We start from the raw sequence: 17,495 nt of genomic DNA on the forward strand, positions 1-17,495 counted from the left end.
GGACATCTGTTCCATACTGAGGGAACATGTAGGGAAGTTCAACCCACAGCAATGTGGTGCCATTGCAATACAATCCAGAAGGTGATTTCAAAGCACGTAACTATATTTCTTGAATTATTAAATCCAGTTGATCTGAAAGTCTTTTTTGTTATGATGCACGGCTTAACATTGAATAGTTTCAAAGTAGGCTTGAGTAAAGTAAATGTGCTTTTTAAAAAATAAAAAAAAAAATAGAATTCTTCGTCCCCAACTGCAGCTGTTTACTTCACTAAATAATCTTTGCCACAAGTAGGCTTACATTAACACTGCAATGACGTTACTGTGAAAAGCCCCTAGTTTCTACACTCTGGCGCCTGTTCGGGTACATAGCGGGAGAATTCGGAATGTCAAATCACCTAACAAACACGTCCTCCGGGACTTATGGGAGGAAACTGGAGCACCCGGAGGAAACCCACGCAGACACTGGGAGACCGTGCAGACTCCGCACAGACAGTGACCCAAGCCGGGGATGGAACCTGGGACCCTGGTGCTGTCAAGTAACAGTGCTAACCACTGTGCTAAACCTCGGCTGTTGACTGCTCTGTTTTAATTTTCCAAGACACATTGAAGGCTAAATGCTACTTAATCTCGTAGTGTGAACGTCAGTTCAACTGTTTTTTTTTCTTCTGTTGATTGCAAAAGCAATATAATTTTCAATTTACGTTCCTCAAAAGATTTCACACCAACTGAACCTATTTATGGTACATTCAGGGGGGGGGGGGAAATACATATTACAAAATTTATTTTTGAAAAATTATCCCAATCCACCACTTTGCAATAAAATTACTAGCTGCAAATGGAGGGAGGGAAATCGACTCAAAATGAAGAACCAGCAATTTAAAAAAATTTGAATCTGGCTGTATGCCGCTGAACAGGGAAATGTGTTTATCTAAATTTCCACTTCATCTTGAAATGATGGAAATGCATTTCTCCGTACACTAGTCTCAGCTTTTCCGCACCTTGTGTGTTGTCCATGTCCATGTTGAAGCTTCTAGTTTTAAATGGAAAAGGACACTTTGGGGAATTGCTGTACACTGCACTTCCAATGAGTTACATTTATATTACTGAAGGGGGATATAACACACGTCATTGCTTGCAGACTGGCTCAAGCTAATTTTTTGAAAGGCTATCGCACACTTGTGTACAAGTATCTGCATAACCTTTTGGGGCTTTTACAACAAAGGGTTTGGAGTGGAAGAGTGTGGCGAGCATTGGTGAGACCACACGTGGAGTGCTGCCCACTGTTTCGGTCTCCCTTTATAAGAAAATGCAACCTTGCCTCAGATTGCAACAAAGGTTCACCAGGTGCGGGCATTGTCCTGAGAGATTGAATAGACTCTGCCTGTATTCTCTAGAATTTAGGTGATCTCACTGAAACGTAGAAAGAAATTCCAAAGATACTTGACGGGGTAGACACTGGGAGGATGTTACCGCTGTCAGGGACTGGGGAGGGTGTATTCAACCAAAAACACAAAGGAATGAAACCGGACGGATCACCCGGCATGACCAAGGCACTGGAAACGACGACAAATCCAGCCCTGTTGACCCTGCAAAGTCTTCCTTACTAACTGAGCACCACACAGTCCTTGTGGAGGTGTCTTCTCATTGAAGACATCATGTTTGTGACACTACCACCATGCTAAATGGGCTAGACTATGATGCACGATCAATGACCACTAAAGCGAGGTTGTAGTCCAACTCAAGGCTTTAATAAGCTAGACATTTCCCCAGCAGCTCGGATACAGAATGAAGGCTGCTGGGGCGGAACAGGCTCTTATACCCCACTTAACAGGGTGGAACTACCATACAGCTTGACCAATAGGAAACATACAATATCTACCAATGGTGTTCCAGCATTACCAGGTACCATAATACCTCTACACAGACTACCACATTCGCCCCCTGTTAAAAAGATGTCCGACGGGGGTGGTGGCCTGATACTACAAACATGGTGACGTGGTAGAATTAGTTATGGAGGTACTGTAATACCTCCGTACAGCGTTTTGTAACTATTTACAATTCTATTAACGATTTACAATTTAAAATGAAGCAATCAGTCGATCAGGGGCCCTGGTCATCCTCTGTGATCGTTGGAGCTTCGGTGGTGACTCCGGTGGAGGCTCGGGAGTCTGTGAGTCTGGGAGCGTGGCCTCTGTCTCTGTGGCAGCTTCGACACCCCTCGACGGCGCTGGTGGGGAAAATGGTTGACCTGGGAAGGGAGCACCTGCGGGGTGCGTCGGTGGGTGGGGGGGCCTAGATGGGGCAGGTGGAAGGACTGATCCTCCTGTAAGGTGGGACTGGTAGCTGGGGTGTGCGTGGGGCTCCGGCGGGGGCCAGGACACTTAGGGAGACCGTATCTTGTCGGCTGTCAGGGTACGCCACGTAGGCGTACTTGGGATTAGCGTGGAGAAGATGGACCCTCTCGACCAATGGGTCCGACTTGTGTGCCCGCATGTGTTTTTGGAGCAGGATGGGTCCGGGAGCTGCCAGCCAGGTCGGGAGCGAGGTCCCAGCGGAGGACTTTCTGGGGAAGACGAGGAGACTGGTGTCTGGTTCATTGTGGTACAAAGCAGTGAGGGAATGGGTGATGGCTCGGGGTCGGCTGCGGAGGGGTTCCACGCTGCCCAAGGGGCTGCCGTGCGGTCGGGAACGTAAGCGTGGGCGTTTCAGGAGGCCACATCCAGGGAGCCTGCAAGGGCCCGTGCCTCCTTGAGACCTAGTGTCTTTTACCAGCAATCGCTGGCGGATTTGGGAGGACAGCATACCTGCCACGAAAGCGTCCCGGACCAAGTGTTCTGTGTGTTTGCTCGCCGAAACTTGCGGGCAGCTGCAGTTTCTCCCCAACACCAGGAGTGCATGGTAGAATTCTTCCAACTATTTCCCCAGGGATTTGTCGCCTCGTTGCTAGCAGATGTCGGGCGCAGACCTGGTTTACCAGGCGAATATAATGTCTTTTTAGCAGCTCTATTGCTGCATCAAAGTCTTCCGCTTCCTCGATGAGAGTGTAAATTTCCGGGCTCACCCTCGAGTGCAGGACTTGCATTTTCTGTTCTCCCGTGGGTGAGTTTTCGGCCGTCCCGAGATATCCTTTAAAACACGGCCAGCCAGTGCTTGAAGATTGCCACTGAGTTCGCTGCGTGGGGGCTGAGTTGCAGACACTCCGGCTTGATTCGGAGCTCCATCCTTTTAAATCTAGCTTATTAAATTGATGCACGATCAATGACCACGAAAGCGAGGTTGTAGTCCAACTGAAGGCTTTAATAAGCTAGATGTTTCCCCCAGCAGCTCAGGTACAGAATGAGGGCTGCTGGGGCGGCATGGGCTCTTATACCCCACCTAGCAGGGCGGAACTACCATACAGCTTGACCAATAGGAAGCATACAATACCTACCAATGGTGTTCCAGCATTACTAGGTACTATAATACCTCGACACAGACTACCACAGACTGCAAACAGATCGAGCAACTTGGACTGAGCATCCACAAGGTCCTGTGGGTCATAAACAGTTGAATTTCATGGAACATTTATTACAAAAGTTATTTCATAGAATTTACAGTGCAGAAGGAGGCCATTCTGCCCATCGAGTCTGCACCGGCTCTTGGAAAGAGCACCCTACCCAAGGTCAACACCACCACCCTATGCCCGTAACCCCACCCAACACTTAAGGGCAAGCTTGGACACTCAGGGCAATTTAGCATGGCCAATCCACCTAACCTGCACATCTTTGGACTGTGGGAGGAAACCGGAGCACCCGGAGGAAACCCACGCACACACGGGTAGAATGTGCAGACTCCGCACAGCCAGTGACCCAAGCCGGAATCGAACCTGGGACCCTGGAGCTGTGAAGCAATTGTGCTATCCACAATGCTACCGTGTTGCCCAATTGTACTCTACCACAATCGGTAACCTCTTGGCCCAGCTTAACTCCCTCTCTACCATTACCATCAAGCCAGGGGACTTACCATGGCTCAATGAAGAGTAAAGGAGGGCAAGACTGATGCAACACCAGGCATATCTAAAAATATGTCTGCATGGGTTTCCTCCGGGTGCTCCTGTTTCCTCCCACAATTCCTGAAGGCCGTGCTTGTTAGGTGATTTGGACATTCTGAAGCGTGTACCCGAACAGGCGCCGGAATGTGGCGACTAGGAGATTTTCACAGTAACGTCATTGCAGTGTTAATGCAAGCTTATTTGTGACAATGAAGACTATTATGATGAGGTGTTAACATGGTGAAGCTACAACACAGGATTACTTGCATGTCATGCAGCAGAAGCAGCAAGTAATAGACCGAGCAAAGCAATTTCAGATCTAAACTCTGCAGTCCTGCCACATCCAGCTGTGATGGTAGACAATTAAATACATCACCTGGAGCAAGAGTCTCCACAAATATTCCCAGCCTCCCACTACCAGTGCAAAATGCAAGGCTGAAGCATTCACAACAATCTTCAGCCAGAAGTGCCAATTTAATTTGGCCCAAGTCACATCAAGAAATGGCTGAAGGCACAGACCATTGGCATCTGCCATGTGGATGATTGCCCAGGTATGTCCTGTACACGAGGAACAGATCCAACCTGGTCAATTACCGCCCCGTCAGTCTACTTCCTATCATCGGTAAAATGATGGAAGAGGTCATCAACCATTCTATCAAGGGGCACATTCTTAGCAATAACCTGCTCCCTGACGCTCAGTTTAGGTTCTGCCCGGGTCACTCTGCTCCTGACCTCGTTACAGCCTTGGTTCAAATGTGGACAATAGAGCTAAATGCCAGAGGTGGGGTAAGAGTGACTGCCCTTGACATCAAGGCAGCATTTGACCCAGTATGGCATCTTGGAGCTCTATAGCAAAATTGAGTCCATGGGAATTGGGGAAAACTCTCCACTGATTGATTGATTGGAGTTATACTTGGCACAAAGGAGGATGGTGATGGCTAGAGGTCAGTCATTTCCGTTCCAGGCCAGAATTTTTCCCTGTGACCCACTCCAGTCAACCTTTTGTGACCCACTATTTTCGTTATCTTTAATGGGACAGGTGAGCCTGCTTGGTCCTTATGATCTCACTTGCTTTGTCATTCAATGATACATCTCTGCAAAGGACTTCAGCTGAAAACTCCTTCGCTGCATCCTTTGAATGAGGTTTGTCCTCTAACTTGCCGTGCTTAGTCTTCAGGGGTTTTAAACTATACTTTACCAGTACTTCCCTGCATAGAAGACACATAGGCCATATCTCAATCTTTTCTACTGCTTTCCTTCTGCTTTCAGTTTCTTAATGGATTGTTCACTAAAGGCCCTGGAGCTCACACCAACACTGCTTTACCCTGCCATGGACTCTCCTGAGCAGCTCTCTCCAGCACTGCTTTACCTTGACATGGACTCTCCTGAGCAACTCTCTCCAGTAGATTTTAGTTGTGAGATCCTGGCCTGTTTGTGTCTCTGGCCCTCTCTTTCTTATTACAAAACAATCCATTTTTTTTTGAGTACCCAATCCATTTTTTTCAATTAAGGGGCAATTTAGCGTGGCCAATCCACCTACCCTGCACATCTTTGGTTTGTGGGGGCAAAACCCACGCAAACACTGGGAGAATGTGCAAACTCTTCACAGACGTTGACCCAGAGCTGGGATTTAATCTGGGACCTCGGTGCCGTGAGGCAACAGTGCATTTTCAATTTTTCACAGTCCTGCTTGCTGGCAGCTGCAAAATAGAGGAATTTCTTCTCTGGTGATGTTTGTGCTTAAAGCACAGACGTACAGGGCACACAGTGTCAGTATACATGCCAGGCGCATGACCGCTCTGCCACTGCTTCTGGAGGGGTGACTCCCATTGTTGATTTTAAAAGAATTTTGGCCCTGGGTCAGCATGATGACGTTAGAAGTGGACGATACTGGGACAGCGGGCTGACATCAGGAGGAGGCAGTCTGCTCTGCTGAGCTCCGATCCACCCACAGTTCACGACTGTGACTTTGAAAAATCCTGCCTTAGGCCCAACCATCTTCAGCTGCTTCATCAATGACCTTCTCTCCATCATGAGGTCTGAAGCAAATTCAGCGCCATTCACTGAGATATGGAAACAGACGCTGTCCAAATGCAGCAAGACCTGGGCAACACTCAGCCTGGGGGTGATGTGCAAAGTAACATTTGTACCTGCAAGTGTCAAACAATGCCCATCTCCAACAAGAGGATCTAGCCATAGCCCTGTCCCATTCAATGGCCCATTGCTGAATCCCCACTATGGACACCCTGGGGGTTACCATTGACCAGAAACTGAATTGCACCAGCTGTTAGAAATATTTGTGGTTACAAGAGCAGGTGACAGGCTAGGAATCCTGTGGTGAGTAATTTGCCTCTTGGGGTGGCGCAGTGGCTAGCACTGATGGCTCATGGCGCCAAGGACCCGGATTTGATCCAGGCCCCGGGTCACTGTCCGTGTGGAATTTGCACATTCTCCCCACGGTTGCGGGGGTGGGCCCTCTCGACCCAAAAAGATGTGCAGGGTAGGTGGATTGACCGTGCTAAATTGCACTTTTTAATTGGAAAAAAATAATTGGGTACTCTTAAATTATTTTTTTTAAAAAGCCCTGCCCTGCCCTGCAAACTAAATCCTGTCCACGTTCTACAATGGAATGTAGTGTAATGGAATACTCCTCCACTTGCCTGGATGAGTGCAGCTCCAACAACACTGAAGCTCAAAACCATCCTGTGCAAAGCAGCCGCTTGATTGCTACCCATTCCACAAACATTCAAACCCTCCACCACCGAAGGACGACAGCATTTTGTACCATCTACAAGATGCACTGCAGGAACTCACCGAGGTTCCTTAGGCAGCACCTTCCAACCCACGATCACTAGACTGTCCAGAAGGACAGGAGCAGCCGATACCTGGAAACCCCACCACCCGGCAAGTCACTCCGCATCCTGACTTGGAAATACATCCCCGTTCCTTCACTGGGTCAAAATCCTCTGGAACTCTCTCTTCCTAACAGCACTGGTTGTACCTACACCACGGGGACTGCCATTGGCTCAAGAAGGCAGCTCACCACCACCTTCTCGTGTGCAATTAAGGATGGGCAACAGATGCCGGCCTAGCCAGCTGCACCCACATCCCGTGAATGACTCGAGAAATCTTGCTGCCCTCGCCCTGTGACTTCACCAATACCACAGGGAGTTGCCAGCAGCTGAACAGTTGGTGAAATCTTTTAACAATGACCATAAATGGGCATCTGAAAAGAGTTGGGAAATGCTACAATAGCCTAGTTTTCCTGTTTGGGGGATAATCTGTGGTGGTGTTCGCTGCTTTTTCCTGCTGCTTAAGATTACGTCAGTCTTTGCAGAAGGAAGCTGAACAGCTGGTTCAGTTATTCACTTATCTGTTGATTCACTCAAAAAATATTTTCATGTCACACTAATTTTTAGCTGGGTTGAGAATCAAAGTATAAATGTTGAACTATGATGCAGGATTGAATTGGTCTCCATTCCTATCTGTATTTATAAAAAATTAAGTACCCAATTCATTGTTTTCCAAGGGGCAAGTTTGCAATGCAAGAGGGGAGTGCCAGTCACCCTGTGTACGTACTTGTACCCTGTCCGGGCAGGGAGAGAATGTGATGAGACAACGTTTGTGAAATTTACATTGGAATTGTGAGCAGTAGGATTGAGAATAAACACTTGTCCTATGGATTATGCACAGTCCCTGAATAGTAGCCCAGGCAAACACTCCCTTCCATTTGTGCTAACAGTGTTGTTTTTATTGCTGGTCTATTGGGAATGGACCACAGGCTTTGATGCTATTGCCCCATTGGTATGTGAATCCTAAATTGATACATGAAAATGAACAGAAACATGGATTTAAATATTAGATGTGGTTTTGAATGCTCCATCCACAAAAGATCCAAGCAGTTGGATAGCCGTGAATTAGCCCTATAGTGGTGAAACCTGATGACACAATACAGTTGCACTGAGTTTATGCCATACCAGTAACTAGGGAGATCTCACACACACAGCTGTGTGATGGATTTCTTCTGCAGGATTGAACTGAAGACATCTTGTCATTTTTTTAACTCATTGTGCCATCTACTAAACCAAATGTCAGGGATCATTAAGAGTGGTTTGGGGGAAGGTGGGAGTATTCCTACACGCCTGCTCTTTCCCCATGGCCTTGCAATTTTGTCCCTACAAATATATTAGCATTCATTGAATTTCCTTCCACCAGCTTTGAAGCTGTAACTTCACTGGATAAGGGGGGGGGGGGGGGGGGGGGGGAAGAGAAAGAGAAATCATGCCTTTCGTTGATCCATTTTCTCTCTATATCAAAGTCCTTCTAATGGGCCATAAAATACTGGCCTAGTCAGCAGCACCCACATTCTGCAAATGCGTAATAGAAACCTCTATCTCCAATATGTCTGTCTGGATCTGTAAATCCGCTGTTCATTCCTCTTGATGGCAGCAAGTTTTTGCACAGCTTTTTGTGTTGGCTGAGAATCAGTTGGGAGCTCTCTTACCTCCTGAGTCACCAAGGTTCTGGGTTCAAGTCCCCCTCCCAGGAGTTGAGCATGAAAAGAATCGAGGCTAATGTTCCATATAATACTGAGTATTGGCAGTAACATTTCCCAAGTGCGCGTTTAAACAGAGATCCCGTATACTCTCAGATCAATGTAAAGATGCAATAGCACTCATGTCCTGGCCAACATTTATCCTTCAATCAACATTCCCAAAAAAAGATGCTCTGGTCATTATCAAATCAGACATGGCAAATATTATTTCCCCCCCCCCCCCCCCCCCCCCACACACACACACACAACAGCAACTTGGCTGCTGTGTAAACACAAGTTTATTTTATAAGTCAGAAACCTGGCGCTGTATAAATATGTAAATTTATGTTGTCCGTGATGTAACATCAAATAACAGGATGATGTGTTGAGTGTTCTATGGAGAGCCTCGTGCTAAACCTGTACTGTACATGGTTAGTAGAATGTTCAATAAAATATTTAAGTTTAGCAACAGACATGCCTCAGCAGTATCTGTAAATGCAAACCATGGATGGTGCTATATAAATGCAAGTCTTTATTTTGCCTGTTTTTAAACCGAGCCATCCCAGTCCTATCTTGACTCGTCACTGCACAAAACTGAAGCTCCTCACCCTGGTACTATTCTAATAAATCTCCTCTTATCTTTTCCTGAGGCCATGAGCACTTTGATTAATGAAATTGACATCCTTTGACGAATTGCTACTTTTTAAATGGACGTCCCATTATTCAGATCCCCTCTTGAGTTCATATGTGCAGAGCAGTGTTTTACAGCATGTTTAACCAAGTATACAGCAACTAACTTTAGTGTAAAAACTAGTCCCCGCTGTTTTTAATTGTCCCAGTTGTTACGGATTTTGTGGTCAGTGGCAAATGAATAGCACCAGCTGCTCATTGCATTTTAGACATTTCCCCACGGACTTTCCGCGGGTTTTTGCATCCGCTCTTGTGGCTATTAGGAAGATTAAACAGCCCAGCATCCTCCCACGGGGGTCATGGACCCACCGATCAAACAGATTGAATGGATAAGCCCTGACTCCTTCTGCCCTGTTCGGGGCAGCCGGCTACAATGTGCCACCATTTGTTCCCTTCCGTGTGTTTCAATGCTTTGCATTAAGCTTCTGGAGGAGCAGGGGAACTCGGAACAAATCATGCTTTCCCATTTAGCCATACCTGTGCAGTGACTGGATATTGCTGTCTACTTTACTCTGATAACCTCTCCATATTCTACCTCCAAACCCAGACCATTATTTTTTTAATATAAATTTAGAGTATCCAATTCATTTTGTCCAAGGGGCAATTTAGTGTGGCCAATCCACCTACCCTGCACATCTTTAGGTTGTGGGGGTGAACCCACGCAAACACAGGGAGAAAGTGCAAACTCCACACGAACAATGACCCAGAGCCGGGATCGAACCCGGGACCTCGGCACCGTGAGGCTGCAGTGCTAACCACAGTGCCACCATGTAGCAGGCAAAAGCCAAAATGGCTGAGAGTGAAAGGAGGAGCAGTATTGCGATTACAATGTTTAAAGTTTACTGTGTGAACTATATCGAGTGTATATAACATCCTAATTCGAAGGACGGGAGCACCTAGAAAGATTAAATAGAATTTATCACAGCTGAGCTAACATCGACCGTGAGGGAGAAAAGCAGCTTGTTTCAGTTAAACAGCCGATATTAAACTATCCCTTGAGTTACGCTGTTTAAAATTCCAATAGGTATGTGTGAATAATCTTTAATGGTAGATCAGTAATGTTGGGCGCGGCACAGTGGTTAGCACTGCTGCCTCACGGCGCCGAGGACCCGGGTTCGATCCAATCCCAGGTCACTGTCCGTGTGGAATTTGCACGTTCTCCCCGTGTCTGCGTGGGACTCACCCCCGGCAACCCAAAGATGTGCAGAGTAGGTGGATTGGCCGTGCCAAATTGCTCTTTAATTGGAAAAATAAATAATGTAGGGAATTGGCTGAGGACCATATAGAGGAACTGTGGAACGTGTGCAAGACTGGTGCACCCTTGCGATGCCTGTATTTTCAAACGTGGTAAATTAAGCAGAAATGTGACCGGGTATAACCTTCCAGCTCTGTACAATAATCAGCTTAAGCTTATTTGGCTAATAAACTAATTTGATTCAATCTTGGAGATGGTTTTCTGTTAACCTGAAAATGGCAATATTTGCACTCCGCTGATTACGGTGAGGATGGACTAAAAAAAAAATTGAAAACACTCGAAATAGCAACCTGGAGAGCTTGCAAAGCATTGAATGAAAGTCAGCCCTCTTAACCTCGATCATACATTGGCTGGCAATGAAGCTTCTTTCAGAGAACAGCACTGCGGCAGAGTTGGAAAGGCCTCCCCTCCTGGCTACAAAGCAGCCTTCAGTGCGCAAGTTAACAAATGATCTGTACCTTGCCCATTGTTGAGCCAGAATTGAATCCTAAATTGGTGATCATTGATTATGATTGAAGGCAAAATGCCTTCAGGGTCAAGACAATTGGGAAGGCAATCCAATCTTGTTGCCACCTCGATACCTATTGTTCTTGTCTGTCGACCATGAGTTTTTGAGTTCACAGTCAAACAATAAGCTACAGTGCATCCACCTCCCATTAGAATAGACCGGGGTTAACCACTTCTCCACCACTCTGCATTCAGCTGTAACTGCACAAGGAGAAGTTTCTCTCTGTCCTAAAACTGAAGTATAACCGCAAATGTAATTCTCATTGCTACTCCACAGGAGAGGAATCCTCTTAATTAGGACTATCAAATTATATATGTTTTTCTCTCTCTGGTAATCGACTCCTTGGGAAATATTATTTCACAATTAAGTCCTGCCCTTTTAAGAGCAGAAACTAGCTGGTCACCAGGGACTGGTTACTGATGCCTGAACTCTCGTTGTAGGAAGACTACACTCATTAAAGGATTGGACACACACTTTATGTAGGACACACCTGTTTGCATTGCTAATTAACGAAGAACCCGTCCGGAGGCGGACTGTTTCCTGCTCTGTGGAATGTAGCTGGTTGAAGTCTAGTTTGTGTAACTTCTGAAATTCAAATCTTAATATCCATCCACTCATAGTAGGTGTTGGTAATTAATGGTATGAGCAGAATGTTGGTAATTAATGGTGTGGGCAGAAGTTTTAAGTAGTTAAACAGAGGAATCCATGTCATTGAGCTTTTAAGTTCCCTTTGTTTGCCAATGGCAAGTTGCCCAATGAATCAGGAGATATTTGGGAATATTTGTAATTTTGACTCTGTGGAATGTTCCATTGTCTCCGTGGGCAGAATTGTATGCTCCCTACCGCACGGTAAACTTGGCCCACTTTTCCCTACTAAGGTCCCTAAGTTGGCCACTTGAGCTCCTTTTTCCCGCCCAGCCTCCATTTTGGCTGGCAGGCGAGGGTCAGAGCAGGGTGGGAAACAGAAAAAGAGGCAGTTCTCCACAAGGTCCACAGATTACCAATATGAAGGCAAAATATGTAGAGAGCAGCAATTAAAACATGTGTTTTGTGTGATATTATTAATAATCATCATCATCAGCCCAACACTGCCATCAATCCAAAACTCTGAATAGGGACAAGGCCAATTTATGTGACCTGACCAACAAAAGCCCTTACTGACCAGTTTTTCTTTAAAATTGCTTATTGAGACTGATCCCTTTCATTGCTTTAAAAGGCCTACTTCGTTTGTGAAATTGAGAAAGTGCCCTGATTCAGATGATTAGTTTTAACTCTGATCGGTTTTTTAAATACTTGCTGACTGACTCCCTTTTCCAGGTTCCCACAATGGTTTACCATCCGGAGTTTGAGAAAGCGGGAAAGCAGCCTGGTCTGCAGATCTGGAGGGTGGAAAAGTTGGATCTTGTCGCTGTTCCTAAAAACGTTTACGGAGACTTCTTCACAGGCGATGCCTATCTTGTAATGCGCACCATTAAACAGCGGTCTGGAAGCTTGCAGTATGATCTGCACTTCTGGCTGGGTAAGTGCTTACTTTTGAAGCTTTCACTGTTCAAGTTCTGTGGCTATATTTATACTATAGTCAACACTTCACTCTTCAGCAATGTCATTCAATGAGGTTGCCAAATAAAAGCCTGCTGTGTGGGATTTATTTTAGGCAACACAGCTGGTGAAATTCCAGTAAAGACTAATCAAGAAATTAAACCAGTTGCAGGATTTTGTAAATCCAAAAATCTGAGTTCGACTCTTGAAGTAACTGCATCAACTGAGTTGCTGGCAATTCATGGGCACTATCCCAGCTGCACTATTTTTAGCACACTGATTAATGCATTGCATCAAAATCTGATTTGAGAAAGTCAAATCATTTTTAAGTGCAGCTTTTGTCAATTTAACTTGCACAAACATTTGAAGTAAATGTATGAATTGGGTGTATCATGGAAATCTCAACATGTTAATAGTATTTCTGACACTATAGTGCTTGCTGTACAGAAATCTCTTCTGACTCCTCTGAGAACAGAGAAGCATTGAGGGGTCGATTAATTTATGTTCTAGAGCGCATCTTGGGCGGGATGCTGTGATCCGGAGGCTAAGTGTTGATGCCGTCGGCAACGGCGTCAACACAGTCTCAGGATCAGCAATTCTGGCCCCTACAATGGGCCAGCACGGCACTGGAGCGGTTCACGCTGCTCCAGCTGCAGATCCTTGCGTCAAATGGGCGCCGTGGGATGCGCAGTGGCGCCAATGCGCACATGCACAGTGGCTTCCTTCAACGTGCCGGCCCCGACGCAACATTGCGCAGGACTACAGGTGCCTGCGCGGAAGAAGCGAGGCCCCCAGCCAGCAAGGCTGGCCTGCTGATCAGTGCGGCCCGATCGCGGGACAGGCCACATTCGGAGCCCCCCCCCCCCCCCCCCCCCCTCCCGACCCTTCCACGCCGAGTTCCCGTCGGCTGAGAGCAGGTGTGGCCGGTGCTGGCGGGACTCGCCGTTCTTATGACGGCCGCCCGGGCCAAGAATCTGCGGGCCGGCCGCATTGTGGCCCCTGACCGGCGCCGTGCCAAGCACGCCGGTGCCAATGGCGCCGATTCTCCACTCTGCGGAGAATCGCGCGCCGGCGTCTGAGCGGCGTGGCACGATTCGCGACGGTCGCGGGGATTGCCCGGCCCTGGGTTAGGAATCCCGCCCCTTATACTCCATACCCTCCAATGACCAGCAGCTGGAAATTAGCAAATGATCCATCAACATTTGGAAGAGGCAGATGGGCTGGGGAACAAATATCTTGATGAAAGATCCCGTCTGAACAATATTTCCCAAAAGTGCAGTATTTGCATTTTCACTCAAATCTGATCCATCAAAATGTGTGGAAGCAGTTGATCCAATTCACTGCTTGTTGCAGTGCGGGCCGTCACAAACCCTGAACATGAATGTTCCAGAGGCCAGACACCGTTTGGTTAGTTGTCATTTGGACAATTTGTTTTTATTTCTGTGCAATGGATGTCATATTGGACTAATCCTGATGTGCTTCTAAGTATTCAAAGCTTCCCCATCTGCAGCTGGTTGTGTGATTACTCTTCCCCAAATATGATGGGGAGAAAAGCAACTGTCATGAATGTCAAGTCAGCTGTCCTTGTGCAAGGCCTCCAAAGCAGGAATAATATCCTCCGCATGTCCTCTTGAGAATCATGGGCAGGCTTGAATTTTTCTTCCCAATGTCATTCTCCAAGTAGGTTGGATTTGATACTCAATGGCTCTATTAAATCATTGGGAGTGTTTGGTGTCTTTGGCTTTCAATAGGCTTACGTTTATGGGCACCTTATTGCAGGGATTCGAGCAGTGTGGCCTATTTTCATAATGGCCACAGCCAACTTGCTAAGATTAACAATCCCACACTAAATGGAGTATTCCAAATGATGGACCTACGTCAGGTTTCCCCCCCAACCCCCCTTTTCTTTCTTTTTTTCAAATTAAGGGTCAATTTAGCGTGGCCAATCCACCTATCCTGCACATTTTTGGGTTCTGGGGGCGAGACCCACGCAGACACTGGGAGAAAGAGCAAACTCCACACTGACAGTGACCTGGGGCCGGGATCGAACCTGGGTCATCGGTGCCGTGCTAACCACTGCCACCGTGCCGCCCCTGAGATTGCAGGTACTTCAAGTGGGGACAGTGATGCTATTCTGATGTGGGTGAACAATGGTTGTATACTTGCTTGGTGAAGAGCTTTGTGAATAGGGATTTCATGTCACTACACTTTGCGGTTATGGCTGTAACTATTACGTGTGACGAACCTAACCATGAACCCGTTGTCGTAAAAACCCATCTGATTCGCTAATATCCTTCAGGGAAGCAAATCTTCCACCCTTGTCTGGTCTTCATGTGACTTCAGACCCAGTGCTGTGGTAGACTCTTACTTTGAAGTAGCCTAGAAAACCACTCTGTGGCAAATGGGCAAGAAATGCTGGCCTTGCCAGGGATGCCCACATCCCATAAAGGAACAAATAAAAGTGTAGAATATTGAATACTGTGGAACTTGCACTAATGAAGCGATGTGTTGCTCCCATCCTCTTTTAACACGTGTGGCATGTCAAGTTCTCGTTCTCCCCACCCTCCTCTCCACTTTTTTCCCTGCTCCTAGAATTGTTCCTGATATTCCTCCTACATTTTATACATGGTGTTGCCTCTGCCACATATCAGCCGAAACTTGTCTTTTGGCACCTCCCAGCCAGGCAGCTGCACAGTAGCTTGCTTTTATTTTGTAACTGGCATTCGCTGCTGTTATGGAGTGGTTACTTTATGTCCCAGTTTTGTGTTTCAAAACCTGCCGACTAGACCAATGGAAACTGCTTCCAGCAATAATTCTGTCTCCGCCTCTCAAATGTGGAATGTGTCTTTTAATTTCCTTGCGATTTCCATTCCTAATATCTTTCTAGCTGCATTCTTAACATACCTTCCTTGAAATAGTTTTTTTTACAGCTGCTATTTGATGGTAATGTATGTACATTGCTTTTTTTTTGTGTCACACCATGTTGTTGTCCGTATCTATTTCCTTTTTAATTACTGGTTGGATGATGGTGCTCGCTATTTTTTATTGTTGCAATGTGATCCCATGGTTACCTGTCTCAGTTGCATACTTGGGACCATCCAGCCCTAGCAAAAACATTTTCCAAGGCCCCAGGACTGATAGTGTTATACGCATGCCATCAGGGGACATTTTGGTCAATGTCTGTGCCTGCGAACAATCCCTTTAGTCCCACTCCCCTCTCTGCTTGACACTTTAAAATGTACCTGGTTCCCTTTTGAAAGTTCCAATGGAATCTGCTTTCCACCAGCCATCCAAGCAGTCCATCATGGATTAATTTTTCTTTCAACCATTGAAGTGATGTGGGCGCCTCTGGCGAGGCCAGTATTTATTGCCCTTGAGAAGGTGGTGGTGAGCTGTTGCCTTGAACTGCTGCAGTCCATGTGGTTCAGGTATACCCACAGTGCTGTTGTAGAGAGAGTTCCAGGGATTTGACCCAGCGACAGTGCAGGGACGGTTGGGGGTCCCATGCTGCCCCTGTCCTTCTAGTGGTCGTAGATTCGGAGGGTGCCGTGACTTGTCAGTTTTAAAGTATTGATGTGTTAAGTAAGTTGGTTCAACGTTGACCAACAGGATGCAGTGAAACTAGAAACTGGCTTCTGACACAAGAGATGGTCCAACACTGTTTTATTGAATGTCCTCATTGCTGTACATAGTCTGCTGTGAGTTGACACTCTATCAATCTAACTGATAACCTCCTACTGGCTTGACCAGACTAACTCTCTACCGTATGGTGATAGTGCTCACTGGCTTGTGCACTCTTACTATCTCAGTAGCTGTGTCCTGTAGAGAGAGAGTCTTAATGCCCTGTGTGCTTTATAGTGGTGGTGTCCTGTCTGGTGATTGGTTATCCTGTGTGTCAATCACTGCCTGTCTGCATCGCATTATATACATGAGTGGATATTATGACCAGTATAACGTTCAAAGAGCTTGAAAGGAACATTTATTATTAACATTGGCTATTTTTCATTCTTGTTGCAACCTCAGTAATATTTCAACAATGCGAGTCCTGAAAACTTGTTCATTGATTTCACCAGCATGGTGGCAGAGTGGTAAGCATTGCTGCCTCAGTGCCAGGAACCCGGGTTCAATTCTGGTGTGGGTGACTGTCTGTGCGGAGTCTGCACGTTCTCCCTGTGTCTGCATGGGTTTCCTTCGGGAACACTCCAAAGATGTGCCGGTTAGGTGGGGTTACTGGAATAGGGTGGGGGAGTGGGCCGAGGTCGGGTGCTCTTCTAAGGGTCGGTGCAGACTCGATGGGCCAAATTGCCGCCTCCTGCACTGTAAGAATTCCATGGAAACAACCGTAAGTTACATGAAAAAAAAAATGGGAGTGTGTGTGTGTGTTCCTTGGTGCTGCTTGTGGGAGCATTTTGTTAGTTGTATATTTTCAATCCTAATAATTTTGTTTCCCTACTGATGCACAGGTGATGCCTGTTCACAGGATGAGAAGGGAGCTGCTGCCATATTCACAGTGCAGTTGGATGATTATCTTGATGGAATGCCTGTCCAATACAGAGAGGTTCAGGGCCATGAGTCCAATGCCTTTCTCGGCAACTTCAAGTCTGGCATCAAATACAAGGTAAAAATAAAATGTCAGTAAACGAAGGGACGATCACTTGATTCAACACTTGCCCCGGGTATTCTGTATTTTTTGGTTTTGGTATCTGGCAAGGCTTCAGATATGATCTTGTGTAATCTCCTGAAACGGTTAACCACTTTTGCTCAACTTTTGATGCAAGTGAATCGTTTAGCCTGCCCTTGCCCAAATTGAGACTCTTAACCCAGCCTTAATTGTCAGGCTTATGGGAAGGGGAGGGTTGGCCTTGTGTGGAGGAAGCCTGAAAATCAACCAGGTTAGATGTTGGGTGGCAGAGGGGAGGCCCCTCTCCTGGCCCCTCAC

General features: G+C 46.5%; 1 protein-coding gene across 2 annotated transcripts in view; it reads left to right on the forward strand.

Moving 5' to 3' along the window:
* Positions 1 to 17,495, forward strand: part of LOC140399207 (gelsolin-like) — a 79,446-nt gene that overhangs the window by 9,112 nt on the left and 52,839 nt on the right. For both annotated transcript variants that reach the window (XM_072488570.1, XM_072488571.1), the window contains exons 2-3: positions 12,335 to 12,536; positions 17,020 to 17,174. In XM_072488570.1, coding sequence (XP_072344671.1) covers positions 12,344 to 12,536; positions 17,020 to 17,174 — 348 coding nt within the window. In that variant the 5' untranslated portion in view covers positions 12,335 to 12,343. The remainder of the gene's footprint in view (positions 1 to 12,334; positions 12,537 to 17,019; positions 17,175 to 17,495) is intronic.

This window comes from Scyliorhinus torazame, chromosome 22, assembly GCF_047496885.1.
Source record: "Scyliorhinus torazame isolate Kashiwa2021f chromosome 22, sScyTor2.1, whole genome shotgun sequence".
Classification (NCBI taxonomy): domain Eukaryota; kingdom Metazoa; phylum Chordata; class Chondrichthyes; order Carcharhiniformes; family Scyliorhinidae; genus Scyliorhinus; species Scyliorhinus torazame.